Below are 22743 nucleotides of genomic sequence, written 5' to 3'. Positions count from 1 at the left end.
CTACACGTTTCTTTTCCCATAATCCTACCAGCCCACAGGAAACCCGTCAGAAAACCGTGTGGACAACAGAACGATTCGGATCCCAACAAGAGTGTAGTCATGGCAGAATAGCACTCTCTCAGCTTGCGGCCTACGAACACTGCTGCCACTCCACTGAGGGAGTTTGGAAAGAGGTGGACCCATCGTGTGCCCTGCGGTGAAGTTTGTTCGCTACAAGAAAGTGTGTCACTTTTTTTTCCAGCAATCTGGAATGCACTGTATGAACATGCCACGTGTTACTGTGCATCATTTGATTGGATCCTAAGCAGGATTAAAAAACCTTTCTGACTTCCCCTGCTAGCCTGTACATTGGAGGACTGAAATCAGGGCTTGGGGTAACTGCAGGTAGTTGATTATCCAGCACCATTCAAGATCAATGGCTCACTGTATTCGGATGAGCAGTCCAGAGTCAAGGCTTCTGCGTAATGAGATGACGGCCAGTTACCTGAAGGATTTCAGAGTGTAACACACCCTGCAGTTTTTTTTAACTCTACTGCCACCGCGAAAGAAAACCGTGCCTTCTGCCAGTCTCCTATGAGCGCGAGGCAGTCTGAGTACTGCTGGGAGAAATAGTGTGTTCAGCACAGTCTTGAAAAAGAGATTTTGTCGTGCCATTAGAAATAGGTTCAAGAATATGCGAGGGAAGTGGAAGACTTTTTTTCCCCTCTTTCTTGTTAGCCAGTCATATCTAATGGGGAATTATTTTTAGCATCGTCCTTCTTATATGCTGAAAACTCAGAAAAACGTTGAAGCTCATAGAGTGCGTAAAAAACACAGTCATCTCCTCATTTCCTGTTCACAGAACCACCTGCTCCATTTTACTGGATGTTTAACTTGGCTGCTACCACAGAAATTGCTTGACTCACCAAAATAAATTCCGGTCGCCGTGTGAGTAGCATAACTCCCAGATTTTTAATTTTTTTACAGCCTGTGTTTTACTGTGTTTTTCCAGACAGACCACCCAAGTCAATAGTGAGTGTTCTGGAGCTCCTTTTATCTAAGTTTTAAGTTCCATTTTGAGTGTGTGCAGAATAGGTGATCTAATTCAGGAAGTGCTACTCAAAGAATAAAACATCAACTATTTTGGTCTGAAAAGGTAATCCTGCAGAGCCCCACCAGTTTAAATCTGGAAGCCTGACACACTCCTGTGTGACTAAGAAACATGAAAACAGAGAGGCCAGTCATCTCATCTAGATAATTTGGTAGATAGTAGGTAATTTATATGAAGATCTCATCTAGCCACTTCCAGACCCCCACCACTCTTTGTGTAAAGTAGTGCCTCCTGTCATGATCAGAGAATCTTATTCAGCTGTTTCTTGAAAGAAGCTGTTGTATCAGCTACACCATGACTCCTGGCCAGCTTGTTCCACACTCCCATCACCCTCTGGGCAAAGATGTGCCTCGTATTCCCAGTTAAAATGCACGTCCATGTAGCAGCACCATGCCACCCGCACAATTGAGCTGACACAAATGCAGCTATGCCTTGAGGCTCGGTCTTTGGGGGCGTTCTGAGTGATGACGCGTGTTGGCAGTCCTGTATAAGGTAGATATCACTTTTGCTCAACCGAGTGTAAGGTTCCAAGCTGGGGGATCTCCATCTGGGTGCATCTACAGTACGATTGCAAAATGAATCAACATTCAGAAACAAAAAGCTTCCACTGGCGAATGTTAAAGCCCCGGGATTGTGTATGAAAACCTCCTGTGGATAGTTTTAAGCTAGGCTTAACAAACACTTTATGACTTCCTGCATTTAGTCTAAGAATTGTTTTATAGTTAATTAAAACCATTGTACAAATAGTAGTGTTTATATATAAATCTTGGTACATTTGGTTTTTTCCATTTCCAAGACACAACCTTTTTTGTTTTATGTCTTTTACATTTAATTTTTCCTAAAATGATTTGAGGCCGTCTGTGTGTCGCAAAAGGTTGCGTTGGAAAGAGTAAGGATTGATCAGTGGGCTTTGTTCATGGATTGATTCCGAGAAAAAAACTTCCCTGGGCTGATCGGAAGCAAATCTACAGGGGCAGCAGATTAGCTCTCATCCTCACAAGGATCAATACAGCCTAGTTTGCAGAAGTGTGGGGGAGGGTCTTTCTAAATCTCAGGACACATTCACAGCTGTGGCTTGTTGTGAATGTGAGGACGTTCTTAGCACAAGTCTTATTCTGTGCCATAAAATTACAGCACAATTCAGGTAAAACCGCTGGCTGCAGACGCTTGCTTGAGCACAGCTGGAGCTGTGATCCTGGGTCCGATTGTGGGTCACGTCACTATCTGGCTGTGATTGCCGCACCCTTAGCTGGGCACCAGCGAGGTCAGGGTAGGATTAGTCAGGTCTCTGTGGGCTCTCGGCGACACAGCGCCCCCCTGTGGCCTCCTGGGGTCTTGCAGCCATGTGGTGCTGTCCGTGAGAGAGAGACCTCTCCTCCAATGGACAGTGAGTGAATGTGCAGAAACTCCAGCTGGTCCTCTCAGTTTGACCCTAAGGAAGGGTTCGGTTGTGAGTAATAATTACTCTGCAAAACCACTGCATCTCTTCCAAGCAGCTTGGAAATCCCTAAGTAAGGCAGACTAGATTAGAGCTTTTCTATTTGCTGTCCTGAGGCTTAGAGATCACACAAGTGATTTTTACTGTCATTTGTCAGCTGTCACTTTCCTGCTTACTCAGGTGGTAATCCACTCACTGCTTAAGAGCTTTAGTGCCTTTCTCACTTACTTTCTTCTCCAGTAATGAGACAGTTAATTGTATATTATTCTATACAGTTATATAGACAATCATTTTGTTAATAATTTGTTCATCATTTCTGACTTCCAACACACTCTGACTTTTGCAACAAAGCATAACGCAGGCCACACTTGGTGCTTTTCCAAAAATGCTCCTTTGTGGTCAGAGTGTGATTTTTTTTTTTCAGGATTTCTAAACTGTTTTGAGCGGGGCAGAATGTGGCTTTGAACAACAACCTCTATTCTGGCTCAACCAATGGACAGTACAGACAAAACATAAAGACGCGTATCTTTCATTTGAATTGTTGAAACTGTTCTTGCCTCAGAAAAAACAAGTTTTGAGCTTTGTTGTGCTTGTGGTGCTGTTGTTCTGACTCCCCTGCCCATTTCCAAACTCAGGACACAGTGTGTTTGCCTGTGGCTTTTCACATTAAATTCTTAATGTTTCACTCTTGAGACAAAAACATACATAGGAAGCTTATTTCAATGGTTTTATTGTTACCCTTAAATTAGTATTCTTTTCCTGCCAGCATTATTCAAAGAGGGAACAAAGTGACCTGCCACTGCCCACGACGTGCCTTTCCTAACCTCAGGAACGGCGTACTGCGGTGTTTCAGTCATGCTTGCTTCTTTTGAGTGTTGCAGAAACCGCTCCCCCACCCCAGGGCAGCATTTGTAAAAACACAATAAATATTTCAAAGCATTAACAGCCGAGCCATTTTAGGACTGGAACTCATTCATATTTTATTGCAGATGTCTTGCCTTAGCTTCAGAACGGACTAATTAAGTGACCCATATAAAGTCTATTGCACTCTTATTTTGCCTATAATTGGCACTTTGTTTTATGCCTTAACCTACTAAAGATTCAGCAGTTCTTTTCCCACCTCACCCTCCCCAGTGACCTTGTGGGACAACTCGGGCAACATGACAGGGTCAAGCAAACAGGAGGCCCATCGTTTAGCCCCAGCATGTTATTTTGGTGTCGTCAGGAGACATTACTTTGCTAATGTACAGTCTTTTATGTAGTTGTTGCTGTATTGCAGCTGTTTTCAGAAGGAACAGTATTTCAGTTGTTCCTGAGAGAAAACTCTGTTTGTTCACAGCTTGCACGCTGAACGGACAAGATGTCCGGCTCTCGATTCATTACGAGAATGGATTCACCATCACCAGGGAAGGGGCCGGTCCGGGGAGCACCACTGTCCTGTACCGCTATCCCTTCGAAAAGCTCAAGATGTCCGGGGATGATGGGATCAGGAGCCTCTTCCTGGACTTTGGAGGACCAGAAGGAGAGATGGTGGGTCTCGCCTTCTTCTGCCAATCTGAGCCTGAGCAATAGCAACCAACATTCGTCCTTCCTCATCTCTGTCCTTGTTTGCTAGCATTAGGGTAACAAAGGATGTTCACACTAAGTCACTCCTTGGAGAACATGCAGACTCCACTCACACAGGCATTCAAGGTCAGAATCTAGCCCAGAACCCAGCAGCACCTGCATCTCTTTTTCAGGCCTGTAAAGATTAATGCCTGTCCGTTCTTTAAAAAAAATCTGATTATTTCTGTCCTCCTTCCAGGTGCTGGATCTTCATTCTGGCCCCAAACCAGTTGTCTTCGTTCTGCATTCTTTCCTGTCGGCCAAAGTGACGCGCATGGGACTGCTGGCATGAGCTGGGGTAGCGGCGCCACCTGGAAGGGAGAAGGCGGCAGGATTCTGTTTTTGCCCTCTCCGTTCCTGCTCTCTGACAACGCGCAGCGCCGCGCCTCGGCAGCTGTGTCCGCAGAGAGAGAGGCGATTCCCGGGGGCTGGAGAGCACGGGGGAGCCCCGCCTTCAACGAGACACCGTGCCAATGGCAGCTCCTTCTTCTCGCCCACTGCTGTCCCACAGTCCCACTGGCTCACCGCGGCACCCCGCCAAAACAAACACGCCCGCCGTGACCCGGCCAGAGGGGGCTCCAGGCCACGCCGCCCGCTGGTCTTCATTCCAGCCGAGCCTGGATGCTCCACAGAGTTATTTCTGCCTAGTTTTTAAGATAAGAGATAAGATCAATTTATTGGCCATATACAATTTCTTGTATGAGGAATTTGTCTTTTCGCAGACCCCAGCTTGCTCTCCATGAAACACACAGACAGGGAGAGAAGCTTGGGGTCAGAGCGCAGGGTCAGCCATTTATACAGCGCCCCTGGAGCAGTTGGGGTGAAGGGTCTTGCTCATGGGGCCCAACCCAGTAGGATTCCTCTGCTGACCACGGGATTTGAACTGGCAACCTTCCAGCCACAGGCGCAGATCCTGAGTCACAGAGCCACCACACCACCCATGTACATTCCTCTTTGTGTGCTTATCTCCATTTACTGTAGGAACAACAGTATCCACTTTCGTAAAGGGGGCCATAAGGCACCCCAAATCCCCAACACAAGTTGAGTTACCCTGAGACAGGAAGAAGTCCACATGTGCTGCACCTTCACTAAAGTGAGCAATACGTGCTATTCATAGCATGGCATTACGGCAAATATTTATCCGTCTGTTACAGGAAAGCTGTATTGCTAGTAAGCGTCATGACAACTTGGAGCCTGTGCATCACAGGGCGTACACACAGAGGTGCACACAGGAGTGCTTTAGAGAGGATAAGAAAAGGCTCTCAAGTGTTCTGCGTGTCTAAAAAACACTTCTCACTTCTGCCAGATCTTTTGTCAAGCTTCTTGTGTTGAGCTGTGATTTTGAGGCTTGTCTTGTGAAAAGGATTGCCATAGTGGTGGCACATGCACAGCAATCAAGGAGAGGCCTCACACGCAGCTGCTAGTTTCTGCTCCTGCCGCTGCATAGCAGAGCTTGAAGTTGTGGCTGCAGCAATAACTATTCTGTGTGGCTGGCAGAAACGTTAAAAAAATTGCCTGCACTGTATGAGCATGTCCCTGCAGTTTACCAGCAGTTTCCACACCTGGGAACCCCTAGTACCTGAGCTTAACCATGTGACGCTTCTGCCACATATGACAACCACTTAATTACCCTTGAGAAGGACCGGTGGGACCTTAAACTGCGACAGGAGTTTTTGGCCATTTACTGTTGATATAATGGTCTCTTCATTTGGTCTGCAAGTAGCATTAAAGCTGCAACACTGTGGCTAAACCAGAGGGCTCAAGTGACACTTTGGCTTCTCTCAGAGCATCATGGGATATGGGGACCAATGTACTCTCCCTACCTTTAATTTGAAGGCATATAATTATTATGAAATGGTTTTGTTTGACACCAGTTATCTCCCACTATGCAAAGACATGCCTGCTTGCTTTGACTGGCCAATCCAAGTGGCCCTGCGATGGATTGCTTTTCTGCTCAAGAGGATGAGCAGTCATGTGCCCTAGGCTCCAGGATGGGCTTCTCGCTACCTTGACTCCTCCTGCCCAGTAGAAGTAGCCTTCTGATAAAGGCTGACGAGAGTCTGTGAAAATCCCCCGAGAGTAGCTCCTCAATCATACGCTCAAGTCTGAAGAAAGCAGTATCAATAGAGGCAGAACAGGTCTAGACACCCTTGCATTTCAACACATTTAACAGTAATTGTAGAGTGTGCATTTATTAATTATTGAATTCATACTTACAGGATTATAGCCTTCATAGTGATATAGGATAATTATTTTATACCAAATATAGAGGCACATAAATATCTCGGAACAGAACTTTCTTGGCTTGCATATTTTTATTTTATCAGAGTGTTTTTCTTTTAAAAAATGGTTTTCCCCACCGAAAATATGGTTTGATTTAGATTGTATGGCTTTCATTCCTGTAACTAAACTGATGCTTTACTAAGTATCACACTCCAACACAGCTTACTTTTATCAGAAGGAATACCTATCCTGTCCCTCGGATACAATACGCGCATTTAGGCCGTCATTCAGAGCATCACAGCTAGCGGACATTCTTTTTTGTGTTAACCAAGAGGTTTAAAAAAGAAATAACAATCCCTTCTTCCGTGTGTATGATGAAATAAGGCCATTAAAGATCCCAAGGCATGACGAGAGTTGTTAACCCTTATATTAAATTATATATTTTAAACATGCATTTAAAAATACATTTATAGATGCAATGAAATTTTGTAAAACAATGGTTAGTTTGCTGCTTGTTTTCCAAGCCTCTTTGGTGAAATAGTGAGCATTTATCCTGTGTTTAATTTGTCAACAAAGTTTCAGATTCGGCTGAAGCAGCTGTGCTTGGAAATCCTCTTGAGGGCCTCCAGTTTGTGCAGAATAGTTTAGTATCCTGGGAGTCCAAAGTGTAAGGCATTCAGCTTTAATTTAAAAATGGAAGCACGCAGTTTTTGAAAAGCAGTCATTTTTAGGTCAGTACTGTGTGTGCTAACGAAGAGCTGCAGCCTTTTGAAATTGTTCTGTCATGTCGCCCTTTTTATGTACCTTAATTGGAACATTTTAGCTTTGAAGATTTACCTACACTGCAGGAATATCCAGATTTAGAGGCTGTTTCATGCTTAAAAGCCTCAGTAAATCAATTTTTTGGAGATGGATTCAACATAAACAGAGCTGTTAGCAGAGCTATTTGGCCTTTTTGGGGCCAAAACTGCAGAATGTTTTTCTCCCTTTATCTGAATCCAGAAGACAGCAATCCTGAAGACTGGATACTGAGTCAGCGATAGCACCCAGACAGCCCTAACAAAAAAGGAATCATTTCGACACAGATCAAACCACCAGGGGAATTCTAAAAGCTTCTCCCACTTCAGTCAGCTCCTTGTTGTGCACGTTCTCCAATCTTGGACAGGCAGTCCCATGGAAATGAGGAGAAACCTGCTATCGAGTATTTTAAAAAATCATCCAGCTGTTTTCATTTTAGGACGAGGAGAGAAAAGGGAAGATCAGTGCAGATGACGGCTGGCATGGCCCCTGCCTTTTATAACCGGGGGACCTGTCCTACTGGAGCACACTGTCACGGAAATATTAGTACTTCAGCACAACAGAGATATTCCCACTGGGCAGTGGGGTGTGTTTGCAGAAGGAGGCCGTTGTTTGACTGTGGAGGCTGGAGGGCAGAAGGTCAAGGCTCTGCATTCAGGCCAACTCAGCACATTTTGAAGAGCTCTAGAAAGAAACAGCTGCTGCACCAGGAAGGAACCAAACGTGCAGAAGACACATGATACTCGCAAACTCTTCTGTTTTGACTCTTTTTAAACAGATATGATTAGTACTGCCAAACGTGCCTTTATTTCTTGTTAAAGGAAATGCTGGTGAAATTTGTCCGATTTTAACAAGTGGCCATCACCTTTGAATAATCACAGTCTCCTTTGCTGTTATTGTTTTGATTGATTTAAAATGATCACGTACCACTGTTCACTCAAATTTGGAAATTCAGTGGATAAAAATGCGATTCCAGCAGTCAGCCCTGAGCATTGATTCCCAAGTGGGCTTTACAGAAGTGTAAACTATAATGACGACTGCAGTGGAGTATTATAGGTTGACCTGAAACATTTGTTTTGTGTCCTCAGTAGCTTTACTGAAGCTGGTAGCATTGTTTCATGAACACTTTGGAAGTTTACTGTGTATCGTATAGCTGCAGACTTCTGGATAGCCCACTCAGTCTAGAACTGAAAAGCTAAGCCTTGTTTGTCATGTACAGGTGAATTATAAAGCTTTTCTCCCCCGGATGAACATTTACTGCCCGTTTTACTGATTTCATCCATTTTTGTCAAAGATGCAAATCTTTGACAAAGATATGGACAAAATTTTAAGCAATGGCTTTTTGTTTAAAGTTAGCTGGATTTTTATTTGCACTAAAAGCAAGAAACTGTGGTAGTCATCCTGTTCAATTGTCTAGTCTAAATACCATTTCAGTGCTTTTACAAACCCCTGGCATTATCATTTACAGGAAGACCCAACCAGCCACCTCTGAAGTATAACCGTGTCAAGGCTGTTTTTTATTCTGGTCTCATGAAGGATTTTTTAAAAGTTAGAATCTTACCTTTGTTATACCTACAGGATTTGGAATAGTCGATTGTCTGTTATTATGTTTTATCGCATCTCTGCTGGCTGTTCTGATTCCTTTGACCCTCCAAGTGGGAGGATGAGGAAGTGTTGGCATACCCCTTGACCCCACCCCCTTTACAGCCACTCAGCTTTTAAAACATCACAGTTAACACAGCCCTAATTGGAGGAGAGCCGTGTCTTTCACTGACACCACTGCAAACCGAGAACCAAGACAGACCAGGCCAACTAATCCAGCCCTGATCTAATCCTACGGCAACACTTAGTCAATTGGGTGCTGCTGTTTGGAGAATCCTGGTCACAGCTGATGACGTGATCCCGGCTCGAACCCGTGATCAGAGTTATCTCTAGTGGGGAAGAGACGCAGCTCTGCAGATCATTGTGTGGCTTTGAGCCTTTCCATCCCAGATGGAAATTAGGAACAATGTGGTAGCGATATGCACATGCTGGATATTGGCAGCATCCACCTTGTTCTGTAGCATTGCAAGCCATCTTTGCATGCTCTGTCACTGTTGGGACAGTTTTCTTCTAGCAGTAATTCTTAGGATTCTTCTTAAATGCACCGTAAGGCTTGCTCAGCTTTTTCTAAGCATGGTGTTGCGTTCATCGGCTTCCTGTTGTCAGTTTTAATAATCATCTCATTGGAATATACACAGTTCTGCTGCTTTACTGCTCATGACCCCCCACCAGCCCCAACACATTGAGAATGGATGGATGGTGGGTACATATTCTCTCATTGTTCAGCTAGTCACAAGCTGTTTAGTAAAACCTTGCTGCAATGTCGGTCAAAGTACTGTAGCTAGAGCAGTCTAGTGGCAAATAGACTTGGGACTATGATATTACAACAGACTGTAAAAGCTTGTCCTGTACAGAACTGCCAACCTTGAGAACAGAGCCAAGTCATGTTCAAACACCCTCCCCCACTCCGATCCCTTTCACCCCTTGGTGCAATCCAGACAGAGCAGTGCAGAGGATAAAACCCACTTAGCTATTAAAGATCGCACACTGTATCGGCTTTCTCTGCATCCTGTTATCCTTTACTGCATTATGGGCAATAACTAACTGGGGGAAAGTGATACTTTCTTTTCATATTGCTTAAGAGACGATTACCTCTTCTTCTTCAACCCACCCATGTGGTCCTAGCTCCAGGACCCCTGCCCAGTATGCACCTCTCTCCTCTCTCTCTCCTGCACAGAGGGGTGAGAAGGGGCCTGTTTTTCCTGTGCTGCCACCTGGCACTGCTTTTGTGCCACTTCAGGTAAACATGCGGACTGCAGGCCGGGTACGGTGGCGCCGGCGAGCAAACAGTCTTTGGTGCTGGTGGGAGGAATGGAATGGAAAAAGGACCAAGCTCAAAGCACATAATAATGGACAATGCAGTCTTGTGACTCGTGAATGCTGTGTGTGTTCACTGATTGTGTATCTCTCGTACAAAGAGATGATAGGAAAAGTAACATATTAAGTTCTGCTTGCTCTTAAAGTCACTGTAACCCTACAAGGAGTCCATATATAAGCCCATTTCACTGGTCAGTACATCCTGACCACCTCATATTTATGGCTTTTTGTTCAGATTGCTTAAATGAAAGTGTCCATTTTGCAGTGTTACAGTGAATTAAAGCTTCTGTTATTTTTTTATAGCTGATGGCTGAAATTACTTTTTCATTTAGCACCAAAACGGTGAATTACAAAACTTGTTCTTTTGGAAAACATCCATAAGAGGAGGAGAAATGATTTTCCAAGGAAATGCCAGCAGTTTTCAAACATAAGTTGCAGGAATCCAGCAAGTCACAGCTACAGCACACTGATAAGATTACAAGGCGCTGCAGATTTGTCCTTGAGGTGCTGAAGCTCTTTTCAGTGTGCACTAGAACTGTAAACCAATTGTCAAATGAGAGACAGCCTTATCTACAGTAAACTGCACAATGCGTGTAGAACATGAACTAGAAAGTTGTATAACTTGAGAGTGAAGGAGTAGCAGAGAGCCATGTTACTCCTGATTCAGCAGTGCTGTGCATTTGAGAGATGCTCGCTGATATTAAAATCAGAACAAAGTTTGAATAAGGCTGCAGACATGTGGCCTGTTAAACTGTCACCTCGTGTTGGCATCCTGTCTTGTGCTCTTGGGCCTCATGAGATTATTTTATTACATTGTCCTGCAATGTAAGGACAGATGGGGTGAAGCAAAAGTGTTTGAAACTCTGTCTTGCTCTGATTCAGGAGTTTCTGCACATTTGAATATTCTCATGCACTTGGGATGTAAGTAGGGTGACCATTCAGCTCACTTTCTGGAAACTGAATTCACCACAAGAGGGAAAAAGAGAAATGCACTCCCTTCTCCCCTCCTCAGACGCCTATTTTCATCTAAAGGAAACATAGTTGACTAGATAAAGGAAGAATGAAATATCCTTGCAAAATGTGTTTGAAAGTAGCTATGTTCAGGAGTGGCTGTGTTGGGTCATGGGTCCACATGGTGCCGGTTTCAGTGCAGTTGGTATGAATGTGAAAGAAGAGCCATTCATCTCTTCACAACTGTTCAGATACCGTGGTTGTCTTGCAAAGCCATGGGGTTTGGAAGGTACAGCTCTTCAAAAATTGACCCAAAATGCTTTCCAGGACAAACATTAGCAAGACAGTTTAATAGGCTGTTTTGTTAGTAGCAATATCAAAGAGATTTGAACATTTTTATATGAAGCTGTGGAAAATACCATTTCGAAGGTGCTACGTAACAGAATCGGGTTTTATATTCTGCTTAAAGCATAGTTTTCTAATTGCATTACATTAAATGATTTCATTCAAGATGTATGTAGGAAAAAGACTGAAGGTTTTCATTTCAGTTTATGTAGTTCAAAGGAAAGAAGCCACAGAGCAGCGTGACAGACACAAGGAGTTAAGATAAATGTAAACGACATAATCCATGTTTTAACTTGAATGCTTGATACATTTGTCAAAATGTGGCTGCTTTTTTGAAAAAAGAATGCATATGTTGTAGTTGCATGCTCCATAGCTTTATCAGTCTCCACAAAAACCCCTAGATGATTCTTCCAAAAAAGATCATTCCAGGATTCCAGTATGCACTGCGCACAGCTCTTTCACTAAACCTTTCTTCCCGGAGGATCTTCACTGTGCAATCCGTGTAGAGGTCCTACAGGACGTTCACAGTAATCCCTAAGCATTTAAGCTTCCAAATCATGTGAGATTGTAAAATGATCAGTCTTGCTGGTTGCACGAGTTCACACAGAGCTAATGGAGTTCAAGCCTTCTTTTACAAAAGGAAAGGAACTGCCGGTTGTGAAACGGTGGCCAAAGTTCACCGTTAAGCCAGACTTTTTTGGCTCCTAGTACGGTTAATAATCTTAGTATGTCAGAAATTGCTTTTGGGCCATGTTCCTGTGACTGTGTCTTGAATATGAGAATTCAGTATTTCTTACCATGTACTGTACAAATGTGACACTGACTAGAGTAATGCGGAATGATATTACATAACCTGCAGCTCGTACACATAATAAGAGGTAAAAGAAGTATATGGCTTAATGCTGACGTATTTAAAACATTTGCTTAAATAATTTCAATGTCTCTTTTATAACCATTATTCTTCTTTTAAGGTGTTTTAATTCCAGAAAAGCATTCCATTGTCTGTATCAGTAGGCAGCACTGGAATATTGTTCTCCTTTGCCCAGGATACATTATAAGCTCCTTTCATTACATTTCTGTGTTGTGCATCACCCTGGCCTATATACAAGAGACTATCGCCATCGTTGCCTCTCATAAAGCAAGAGATCTCAAGTTTATGTGGTTGTTTTTATCCGACTCGAGTGCTGTTTTACAAACAGCCTTGGCTCCTCCACTTGTAAGCTGAGCGTGGTTCTTGTGAATGTATTCAAAGTCACATCTGATCAGTCTCATCGCAAATTGTGTATAGATTAAACAACATATTTGTCCTGACCTCTATTTTTATATTTCTTCTTTCTTATATATTTGCAGTTTCCTTTTGTTAGAGAATAGTGTTTTTTAAAGGCTTTATGTACCAAAGTTTGATATGCATGACAGCTTCCATTCTTACCAATCACTTGCACAGCAAGTATGAGAAACTAAAGAGAATTGTGTATCCATTTAATAGGATGGTGTATATGACTACAATGCCTCAACCCTAAATATATATATGTAATATTCTAAAATTGTAAATACCTTATATAAATAAAACCATATACTTTTACTTGTTTAATTTGGTCATTGAGTTCCTACTCCTGTTGTCCAGTCCTCTACAACTGGTCTTGAGCACCAGCTGCAAACTGAAAATCTGGTCAACCTGAGAGACCTTTAGAGGAGCTACAGTTTGGAGTGACCGAGATGAGCTGGTGTGCCAAAGTACTCTTGCATGGAAAAACGAGGAAGGTATTGGAAAGAGGTCCATCTTTCCCTGCTTGGGAAGTTGTTGGGCTTGAATCCCACATCCCTGTCAACAAGACTCTGCCACCTCAGAAGACTGAGCGACAGGAAACAAGCCACCGGGACCAGTGAGAAGCACATCTATATCCCATTGCCCAGCAGCTGAGCAGACGCAGATCTTTGAGCGCTGACATCAAACTGGAGCAATTTTCCTTGTGAAACTGCTTTAGTGTGGCGATAAGGCTTGGAACTCATCATAATACACACTGGCATGACACGGCCCCTCGTAACCCTTTACATCAAAACAAAAGGGAATGGCTCAAACACACCCATGAGTGTATATTCTGTAACGGAAGGATACACTGTCAGAACTAAAAATAACATGGCAGCATATTTGAATATTTGTAAGTACAGTATGAAATAAATGTGGGAGCGCTTTTATTCTTGTCGTGCACGAGATGTTTCTTAACTACTTTGACGTTTAAAGAGATGTTAAATTAATTTTCAAAGATACAGCATTTCATTTAGTCTTTGAATTTTGGGAGATGTCGCAATTTCCCGATAAGCAAACGATGTGCTTATTTTGTTCTTACCCGCTAGGGGCAGAATTTTCTTTTCCTTCGCCGGTTCGCTGCAACCGTTGTTGTGGGTCGCTCTGGGCGTATTTGAATGTCTATGGTCGTTTCCGTTTCCGTCATTTTCAGGGGTCCTGTTCAGTCTCTTGTTGTTTATGACAATCGCAAAAGAAATACCCGAAGGATTTAACCAGAACAGGTGCAAAAAACAGAAATCCGTTTCGACTCCAGAGTCTGGGTTTCCCTTTTTGCAGAGTGGATGAATCCCTGTTGAGGTGTGAGATGAAATGACAACGTCAACACTTCAGGTATCGTAAACAAAATAACAATAACAACAACAGATCCTAAAGGATGTTATTAAGGACTAATAATACTATGACGTTTCACAGGACTAAAAGGGTTTGTGTTCTTTCGGGTCTCTGAGTGATATTATGGCTTTACAACATCTTACTTCTAAGTTTCCCCGCGGGAAAGTTATGGTTTATGTAGCTTTCATGCAGAGCTGATAAACAGTGCATACTGGCTAATAATCACAATAGCTGTTTAAATTTAACGAAGGTAAAATGTTTTTAACGAAAGCTGTGTGCTAGAAATCCGAAATCCATTTGATTTGCGAGACGCAAGGAGGTGTCCAGGCTCCCATTCTGTCTGCTAGTGCGGTATATAGTGAACCGCAAATTAAAGATGCGCTGTTCTCGTCACTGACGTCTGGAGACTTCCAGGTACGTCTCTGCGTAACCTGTGAAGAATCAAGTAAAAATCCAGAAAACAGAAAACAAAGTTAGTTTTCCCTTACGAGACGTGCTGACATAATTTAACGTGATATTCTATTAGTGCTAGTTGCGGTCTGTGAAACCACAGAGATGAGATGGCGACTGGAGAGTACTGTTGATACTGGGGCTGTGTGTGGTATATGCAGTTCACTTACTGTCACCTGGAGGGATGAATAGGTGTTCAAAAAATATACAAAGAAGTGTAACTGACAAAAACAGCTTTATGGACCTGCTGTCAATAATTTAATTATTAATTCAGGTTTGCTTTGCAGCCGGCCAGTTCTCTGTTGAAGTCACTGAGCTCAGCTTAACTGTTTCCCCCCGAACCCCAGCCTGCCAGCGGACCAGACTCCTCGTTATCTGGAGCCATGCTCCGTACGTCACAATGTTTACAGTCAAAACTGTTGCAAGCTGTGAACAAATCAGCCTCTTTTTCTGCCACTGTATCGGATGGCCTGACCTGGGTTCATATGCATTTGCAAATACTGTTTGAATAGTGTTTTCATTGTGATGGGACCTGGAGGTTGCGTTGAAATGGCCGTGAACAGGTGTGTCTACCTCACACTTAGGAGGGTTAAATGATCTGTCGGTCTCCCCACTGACGAAAAGTCTTAAATCCATTGAACAGTTTTCAGTTTCACTTGTGTGGACCCAAATGCGGTGAAGAATATGAACAGCTGTTCCAGGAGTCACCAGGGCTATTATTAAAAACTCAATATTATTAAGTCACTATGTTCCTTTTCTGATTTACTAATATCTAATTCCTAATTCACATTTGCTCTTAGTGTGGACGGAAAGAAGATTGGGCTACATCTGTGTACTACTGTATCTGGGACTTAGACACCAGCATTTCTGTCTAGATTTAGGTGTGATTGTGCTCTTCTGTGTCGTCTCTGTGTCCTAGAAAGCAATTGACCTGGTAACGAAAGCCACAGAAGAAGACAAGGCCAAAAACTACGAAGAGGCTCTGAGACTGTACCAGCATGCGGTGGAGTACTTCTTACATGCAATTAAATGTAAGTGAGCGAAGGGCTCAGACTGCTCGTGGGCCGTGGCACACACAGTGCAGTCTTATTATTTCACTGCTCTTGTGCGTTCCAGATGAGGCGCACAGCGACAAGGCAAAGGAGAGCATCCGAGGGAAGTGTGTTCAGTACCTAGACCGGGCTGAGAAGCTCAAGGACTATCTCAAGAACAAACACAAGCAGGGCAAGAAGCCTGTCAAGGAGTCCCAGCCCAATGACAAAGGGTAAAGCCAAACCTCACCTCACAGACAGACCTGTTGGAGGTGTGTTTCTGCTAGGCTGAGAGTAAGCAGCCTTTGTGTACCAAACAAAATGACAAAACCAAACCCAGGCCTGTAGCTGGAGATTTGGCCTCCTAATGTGTTTGCTAAGTCTTGTGACAAACGTGAGTGCCGCTGACCGGCCCTGCCTGTGTCCCTTCACGCAGCAGCCATTAGGCTCAGGCCGGGCTCGGCGCTCTTGAACTTGCGGGGCTGTCTGTGTGTTTCAGGAGCGACTCCGACAGCGAGGGCGAGAACCCGGAGACGAAGAAGCTCCAGGAGCAGCTGATGGGTGGGTCCCGCTGCTGTGTGAGCGTGTGGTGCACGGTGCCGTGCCGTTCGTTCGCCCTGCTGCAAGGCGGGTCGGGGCTCCGGTCGCATTTAAGACTAGGCGGTCTCGTTTCCTTCCAGGCGCCATCATCATGGAGAAGCCCAACGTCCGGTGGAACGACGTGGCTGGGCTGGAAGGAGCGAAGGAGGCTCTGAAAGAAGCAGTCATTCTGCCCATCAAATTTCCGCACCTATTTACAGGTGACCCACCTTCCCTGTCACGCAGGCAGTCGCCGGTGTCCTGGAACGAGCATGAGCGCGCACTCCGGCCCCCTTCCTGTGTCCCGCAGCAGTCGCTGTGCAGATTGTCGAGCCCACTTCAGCCCCCTGCTGGTGTGAGGCTGGTCCTGCCTCTGATTCTTAATGAAGTACAGAAGGGCTGATGTGCTCGGCAGAGAGCAAGAGCATATGATTGTACAAAAATGAAAAACGGAACTTTTTATTTACCTATTTTTTATTATTTTTAATGTAGAAAGCACAGTGTTGACCTTTTTTATAAGAGTTCTTAATGCAAGAACAGTTCCCTTAAGGACAATAAAGGTTAATTCAAATTCAAATAATCATGCTTTAAGAATGCACTGTAAAAGCATTCAGTTATGGAAAGATGATTAACTGTGAGGGATGTGATGGTGAAATATTCACCCTGATACCTCCTCATTACTGCTTTCCGCCCTTTCCTTTGTCACAATTGGCCGTCCTGTTGTTCGCAGGCAAGCGCACTCCCTGGCGTGGGATCCTGTTGTTCGGCCCTCCGGGGACAGGCAAGTCCTACCTGGCCAAAGCGGTGGCCACAGAAGCCAACAACTCCACCTTCTTCTCCGTGTCCTCCTCCGATCTCATGTCCAAGTGGCTGGGAGAGAGTGAGAAGTGAGTAGCGTCTGCTCTGAGGACTCTGCTTGTGCCACCCTGGGTGGGTTTATAGCCTTGCTCACTTGGTCTTTTGATAAGTAAACTCTGTGCTAAAATTTCTAGTGCTGTCTTGGTGTAGTAGAAAGCACCTCAGATGAAACCGTGTGTGGTGTAGTTTGAGTTAGTATTGGATGTTGTGTTTGATCGATTATTCTGAATGTTTTCCTATATTGAACCAACTTCTTCTGTCTCCCCCAGACTTGTAAAGAACCTCTTTGACTTGGCTAGACAGCATAAACCCTCCATTATTTTCATTGATGAAGTGGACTCGTTGTGTGGCTCTAGGAATGAGAATGAAAGTGAAGCTGCTAGAAGGATTAAGACAGAGTTTCTGGTTCAAATGCAAGGTAGGAGATCAGTTTTACTCTTTATAAGTAGGATCTGGCTGATCTTTGGGGCTTCAGAGTAGCTCGGTCGATAAAGGTTACTTTGCAAATTAGGTTCTATGATCCTAGTGATGCTGGTCTGAGCCGGAGTCATGTCATTAGCCGACTGGGACAAAGAATCCCAGGATTCTTGTGGGTTCACCATGTGGTGGCACACAAAGTACTAGTGTAGGGATTAGGATTAGTCAGCAAGGGATCTCACAGCTCCCGGCAACACCATCTCTACGATTCTCCCTGTGTGCAGTTCATACCAGTGAATCGAGACTTGAAAAAGCCCGACTGTAGATTTCAAATTGGATGGGTATGTCACCAATTGGAAAAAAAGTGACAATAATATATGTATATTAAAAAAGGCACAAAAAAGAAAAATATCTACATGCCCTTTAGCCTCAGTGGGTAAAGAAAAGTTTCAGCTGGAGGAAGTCCTAACCAGAAAACTGCCTTCATTGAAGATTAAGGACATAAGACCTTATACACAAATAATCCAAACCGTATAAAATTACACAGTCTGACTCGGATGATTGTTTGCAAATTACTCAATGTGAACAGCAGTTTTACCTGACTACATATTGACCAGCATGACAAATCTGATACTCCTATAAATACACCTGGGATCTGCACATGTGCTCTACTGGGGCTGCGCATGTGCCTTCCTTCCTGTAACAGCATCAGTGAAGGTTCCTTTCTGTTTCTCAGGTGTGGGGAACAATAATGATGGGGTCCTAGTTCTTGGTGCGACAAACATCCCCTGGGTGCTGGATGCTGCCATTAGGAGGAGGTGAGAGCGCTGAGGCTTTCTTACCCCGAGCTGCGTTGATAAAAGAGTGACCCACATGTCCTCAAGAAGACTCCCAAAGCCAGTGTATGTGCCAAACGTTATGGACTAAGACATACTGTATGTAAATGCAAATTTGAGTGTTGTCCAATTTATATAAATCAAGCATTTCAAGTCTGTGAAGAGTCAATCGGTGCCTTCACCAGTTCTCACTCTTCCTGAAGGGCCTGTGCAAGGGAGTGAGCTGAGCAAGATGCCTCCATAGCAAAGTGGGGATGCTGCCATGTGTTGCCATAGAGTGGTGTTGGTGCACAGTGCCAGTTCTCAAAGATTGCTAAGCAGCTAATATTACAGGATAAAAGAGCATAAAGTTACAGATGAGAGCAGACGGTCCTGTCTGTCTTGATTGTACCGTGCTCTGTAGTTTAATGAACTCAGATCCCCATTGAAATTAACCTAGAATTCTTGGCACATCTTGACATTTTGGAAAGCACACATTGCCTGATAACAGAGAGGCACCCAGCGGAAGTCATTGAGAGGTGCCGGTTCACGAGGTCGCTGCCATCAACTGCAGAGCAAAGGAGTGAACTGCACACTCCGTGGCGCTCACAGAATTATTGATTCCAGAGTTAAAAGTGCTGTGGCAGAATCTGTTTGACAACTGATGGTGGCGCTGTTGCGCTGGCCTGCAGGTTTGAGAAGCGGATCTACATCCCCCTGCCGGAGGAGCCCGCCCGGGCCCAGATGTTCCGGCTGCACCTGGGCAACACGCCGCACAGCCTGTCGGAGGCAGACGTGCGCGAGCTGGCCAGGAAGACAGATGGGTACTCTGGCGCGGACATCAGCATCATCGTACGGGACGCGCTCATGCAGCCCGTGCGCAAAGTCCAGTCAGCCACGCACTTCAAGAAGGTGGGAGGGCCGCCAATTCTTCCTGAGGTTCCATTTCGCACAGGTTCCACACCGTAAACGCCTGGTCTCTTGAGAGCCCCAGTCCTATTAGTCTTATAGGTCATCCTAGATCAGGGGTCTCCAGCCCTGGTCTCTTGAGAGCCCCAGTCCTGTTAGTCTTATCGGTCACCCTAGATCAGGGGTCTCCAGCCCTGGTCTCTTGAGAGGCCCAGTCCAGTTAGTCTTATAGGTCACCCTAGATCAGGGGTCTCCAGCCCTGGTCTCTTGAGAGGCCCAGTCCAGTTAGTCTTATAGGTCGCCCTAAATCAGGGGTCTCCAGCCCTGGTCCCGGAGACCTGATCTGATCTGTGGAGACTGAAACAGGCTGAGTTGGTGATCTCACATGATCTCTGCATTATTTTAACAGTTCATTTTTTTAAAACTTCTCAGTCATGGTAGAATTTTTCCAAATTCTTGGAAATTGATCATGTAGTAGTTATCTGTAAAACGTGCTGGATAGGGCGTTCCCCAGGAACAGGAACTGTCCTAGATTCATAGGTGCTCCACTGTTGTCAATCAATGCTTATGCTTTTGACAGCTTTAAAATGAGGGACAGTCATTATATATTAAGGAGCTGTTTGACTGCAATGAGCAGAAAGACAGCATCATCCAGCAGGTATCAAAGTGATTATTGAGCAGGAATAAACAGTATTAATTTTGTAATGGAGCCAAAAACTAAACAAGTCAAAAACGAAAAGTATATGTCCATGCCAGTGAAGAGACCCATCCCTTGATGAGCGTTGTCAAGCAGTATTTCAGTTTGTTTGATGTGTGATCACTGTAGAGGCCCAGGATTAATGAAGGCACTCCATCATCAAATCAACGGTGAGCTGTAACATTTGTATTTGAGTTCAGTAGCTTTTCCTCTTCCTGTGTGGCATCAGGTCCGAGGTCCTTCCCGAACAAATGCTAATGTGATAGTGGATGACCTGCTGACCCCCTGCTCTCCTGGTGACCCCGACGCCATCGAAATGACCTGGATGGATGTTCCCAGCGATAAACTGCTGGAACCTGTTGTCTGCATGGTATGACCTTAGATACCATTATTAGCACCGATCACAGCCAGTTTCTAGCTGTGGGGAGAGTGTCACCCACTTTAAGCACCCATGACACTGACAAATGTGGTGAACCGCCCCCGAGCTTGTGTTGATACAGGTGGCACAATTTGTGACGGTTTTGTTTTGTTTTTCAGTCGGACATGCTGCGTTCCCTCGCCACCACCCGGCCTACTGTAAACACCGAAGACCTTCTGAAAGTCAAGAAGTTCACTGAGGACTTCGGCCAGGAGGGCTGAGCGGACAGGGGGTTCACAGCGTGGTTTCAAAAGACAAATGACCTGCCCACAGCTGTCACCATCGCCACTACGCATAATCCTACTGCTTTAACTACTAAGCCGATTGGCTGACTTCACTAACTCCGGTTGGTATGAAGAAGGAATTATTTATTTTGATTTAACAGTGTTCGAGTTATAAAGACTGTTTTGCCATCCAGCATTTCTGGAGGGGAAAGGTGGGGCAATTTATAATAAACGTGTTCATATTGACCCCTAAAAACCCATCAGTTTCAGACTGTTTCGAGTAGCTGTGCTCTCATCATAGAGCTCTGGTGAGTTAGATGATGGAGAAGTCTTAGCTGGCCTCTGTTTTCACGTGCATGTGTTTAAATCATCGTTTTTGCAGAACTAAGTGACTTTTTGAGGTTCTTCAGAATGCAGATATTCCAGCCAGGTATAAGGTTTAAGTTAGAGATGCTTTTACAAAGAAAGTTAATTTCAGTTTCCCTGTTCTGTGCAGTATCATCCTTGTCTTGATTATTGTATACATTTTTATTTTTATTCATGACATCTCTTTAAACATACTCTTTAAACCAATCTCTATGCCAGTTAAAAACACTAAAACTGCTAATTACAGACAAGGCTCAAGTTCCTTTTTCACTTAAAATCACGTGCTGAGTGTTGTCTCAGGCTCATCACTTCCTCACGCAGTTTACAGGTGACATTGATCACTAATACCAGCACCAATTTAACTTGCATATCAGTCTGGAAATTTCCCTGGAGTGGCATAAACTGGATTTGCTGTGGCTGAGGGTTTATTTTCACCCAAATTCAAATGAGACATAGACAAATATTTATTTTTCACCAGAATGAAGGTGCATGTGATGTACAATGTTTAAAGTCATTGTAGTGACTCACTATTGCTCTAATCTCAGAGGACATTGGATACGTTTTACTAAATTGGGGATCTAGTGAAGACAACGTGACTACCATTTAAAGACATGTCAAACTGATTTTAGTTTTACATTTTACAGTTATACCTTGTTAAGAAATATGGCAATGCCTTCATCAGTCGTGTTTGGCAGCTGTTGTGACATTGGATTATTAGAAGTTTGAATGTATATGTTGTCTGTGTTGCACTCACAGTGTACAGTATATGTGGTACTGTATACACTTACCTGCAGTGCGATAGCTACTTGCCACACTCAAATCTCAAATGACCTGTTGCAACCTGACCTGTAGTTGTAGTTAGTAGTAATATACATATTAATTCTGTGCATTGGAAAAGTGTGAAAACATATTATCCAGGGTTCATTGCAAAGTATCACAGAGTTGCCAAGGCTGAGAAGGAATATTTTTTGTATCTGTGAAGAAAACAAAAAGCATCAATGTTGAATTTGACAAAAGCCAGAAGTGGTTTAGGTGTAGAAAATGGCACTGCAATGATTTGCATATATCCCCCCCTTCACTGAAAAGCAGCATGATTCTGTGTACTTGTTCAGCATTACATCTAAAACACGCAAAACCAGTTTCATGAGTGGAAGCCAGCAAGTATGTGGTATAGCATTAAATAACTGAATAAATACAAATTATCCATAGTACAATCACAAAATCCCAGCTGCTAATCACATCAAGTTCATTCATGAAGCTCAGTAATTATTTTTTCTGAACTAAATGAAAGCCCTTAATAGCAATTCAAGTAAAAGAGTGACATGCACTTTTATAGAAGCCAGGAAAATCTAGGCAAAGACTAGAACCATCCAGTTCCTGATGGAATGGTTTACTGAAGTATTTAAAAGGCACTTAACATGTCAATTGTATAATTTAAAAATGCTCACTGTTTTTTTTCTGTCAGTGCACAGTGTGTACCTGACCAACTCCTGAATTTTAGCTTGATAGAATCAGGTTCAACAGCGTTCAAACGAAATATTAGAATGAACTGACTGAACAGGAAATAAGCTGTATGAAAACAATTTCTGTCTTAGTAGTTGATGTTATTGAGGGGTGAACTGGTGAAATTGAATTTGGGAGGTAAATCTCATGTTCACATCTCTGTACTCCAAATATAACTGTACAAGTCAACTAACACCTGCTGTTTCTTTTGGTCTGTTCTGTATTGCATTGACAAACATTAGACAGGTAAAAATATTAAAGACTAAGATAAATTTGTTTGCCTGTAATAAATCTAATTACAAAGCAAATATTTTTTTTAATATGCAACATTGGTATTGCCTTCTGTTCTGTTATGTAGTTTATAGCTAATTGCTAAACTGTATTATGGAGAAAATATTTTCACATAATATAGAAAGATAGATGTTGTAGAAGTCAAGATTAAGTTTTTTGAGCCCATGAATTATGTTTG

The 22743-nt window shown here is 43.6% G+C and overlaps 2 protein-coding genes across 2 annotated transcripts in view; both read left to right on the top strand.

Annotated features, from left to right (window-relative positions):
• The window catches only part of sntb2 (syntrophin, beta 2), a 52015-nt gene extending 39058 nt beyond the window's left edge, over positions 1-12957 (top strand). Inside the window, exons 6-7 of the mRNA XM_088938949.1 lie at positions 3868-4058; positions 4333-12957. Of these exons, the coding sequence (XP_088795075.1) occupies positions 3868-4058; positions 4333-4425 (284 nt within the window). The 3' untranslated portion in view covers positions 4426-12957. The remainder of the gene's footprint in view (positions 1-3867; positions 4059-4332) is intronic.
• An 822-nt stretch (positions 12958-13779) lies between these two features.
• On the top strand, positions 13780-22546 carry vps4a (vacuolar protein sorting 4 homolog A). Its single transcript, XM_088938947.1, has 11 exons — positions 13780-14007; positions 15377-15488; positions 15574-15721; positions 15988-16049; positions 16169-16288; positions 16798-16954; positions 17195-17343; positions 18079-18160; positions 18850-19069; positions 19993-20133; positions 20301-22546. The coding sequence occupies exons 1-11, from the start codon at positions 13987-13989 to the stop codon at positions 20400-20402; spliced, it is 1314 nt and encodes a 437-aa protein (XP_088795073.1). The 5' UTR covers positions 13780-13986; the 3' UTR covers positions 20403-22546.
• Positions 22547-22743: the final 197 nt, after the last annotated feature.

Source organism: Atractosteus spatula, chromosome 21 (genome assembly GCF_055471065.1).
Source record: "Atractosteus spatula isolate fAtrSpa1 chromosome 21, fAtrSpa1.hap1, whole genome shotgun sequence".
NCBI lineage: Eukaryota > Metazoa > Chordata > Actinopteri > Semionotiformes > Lepisosteidae > Atractosteus > Atractosteus spatula.
This window is presented reverse-complemented; position numbering and strand designations above follow the sequence as displayed.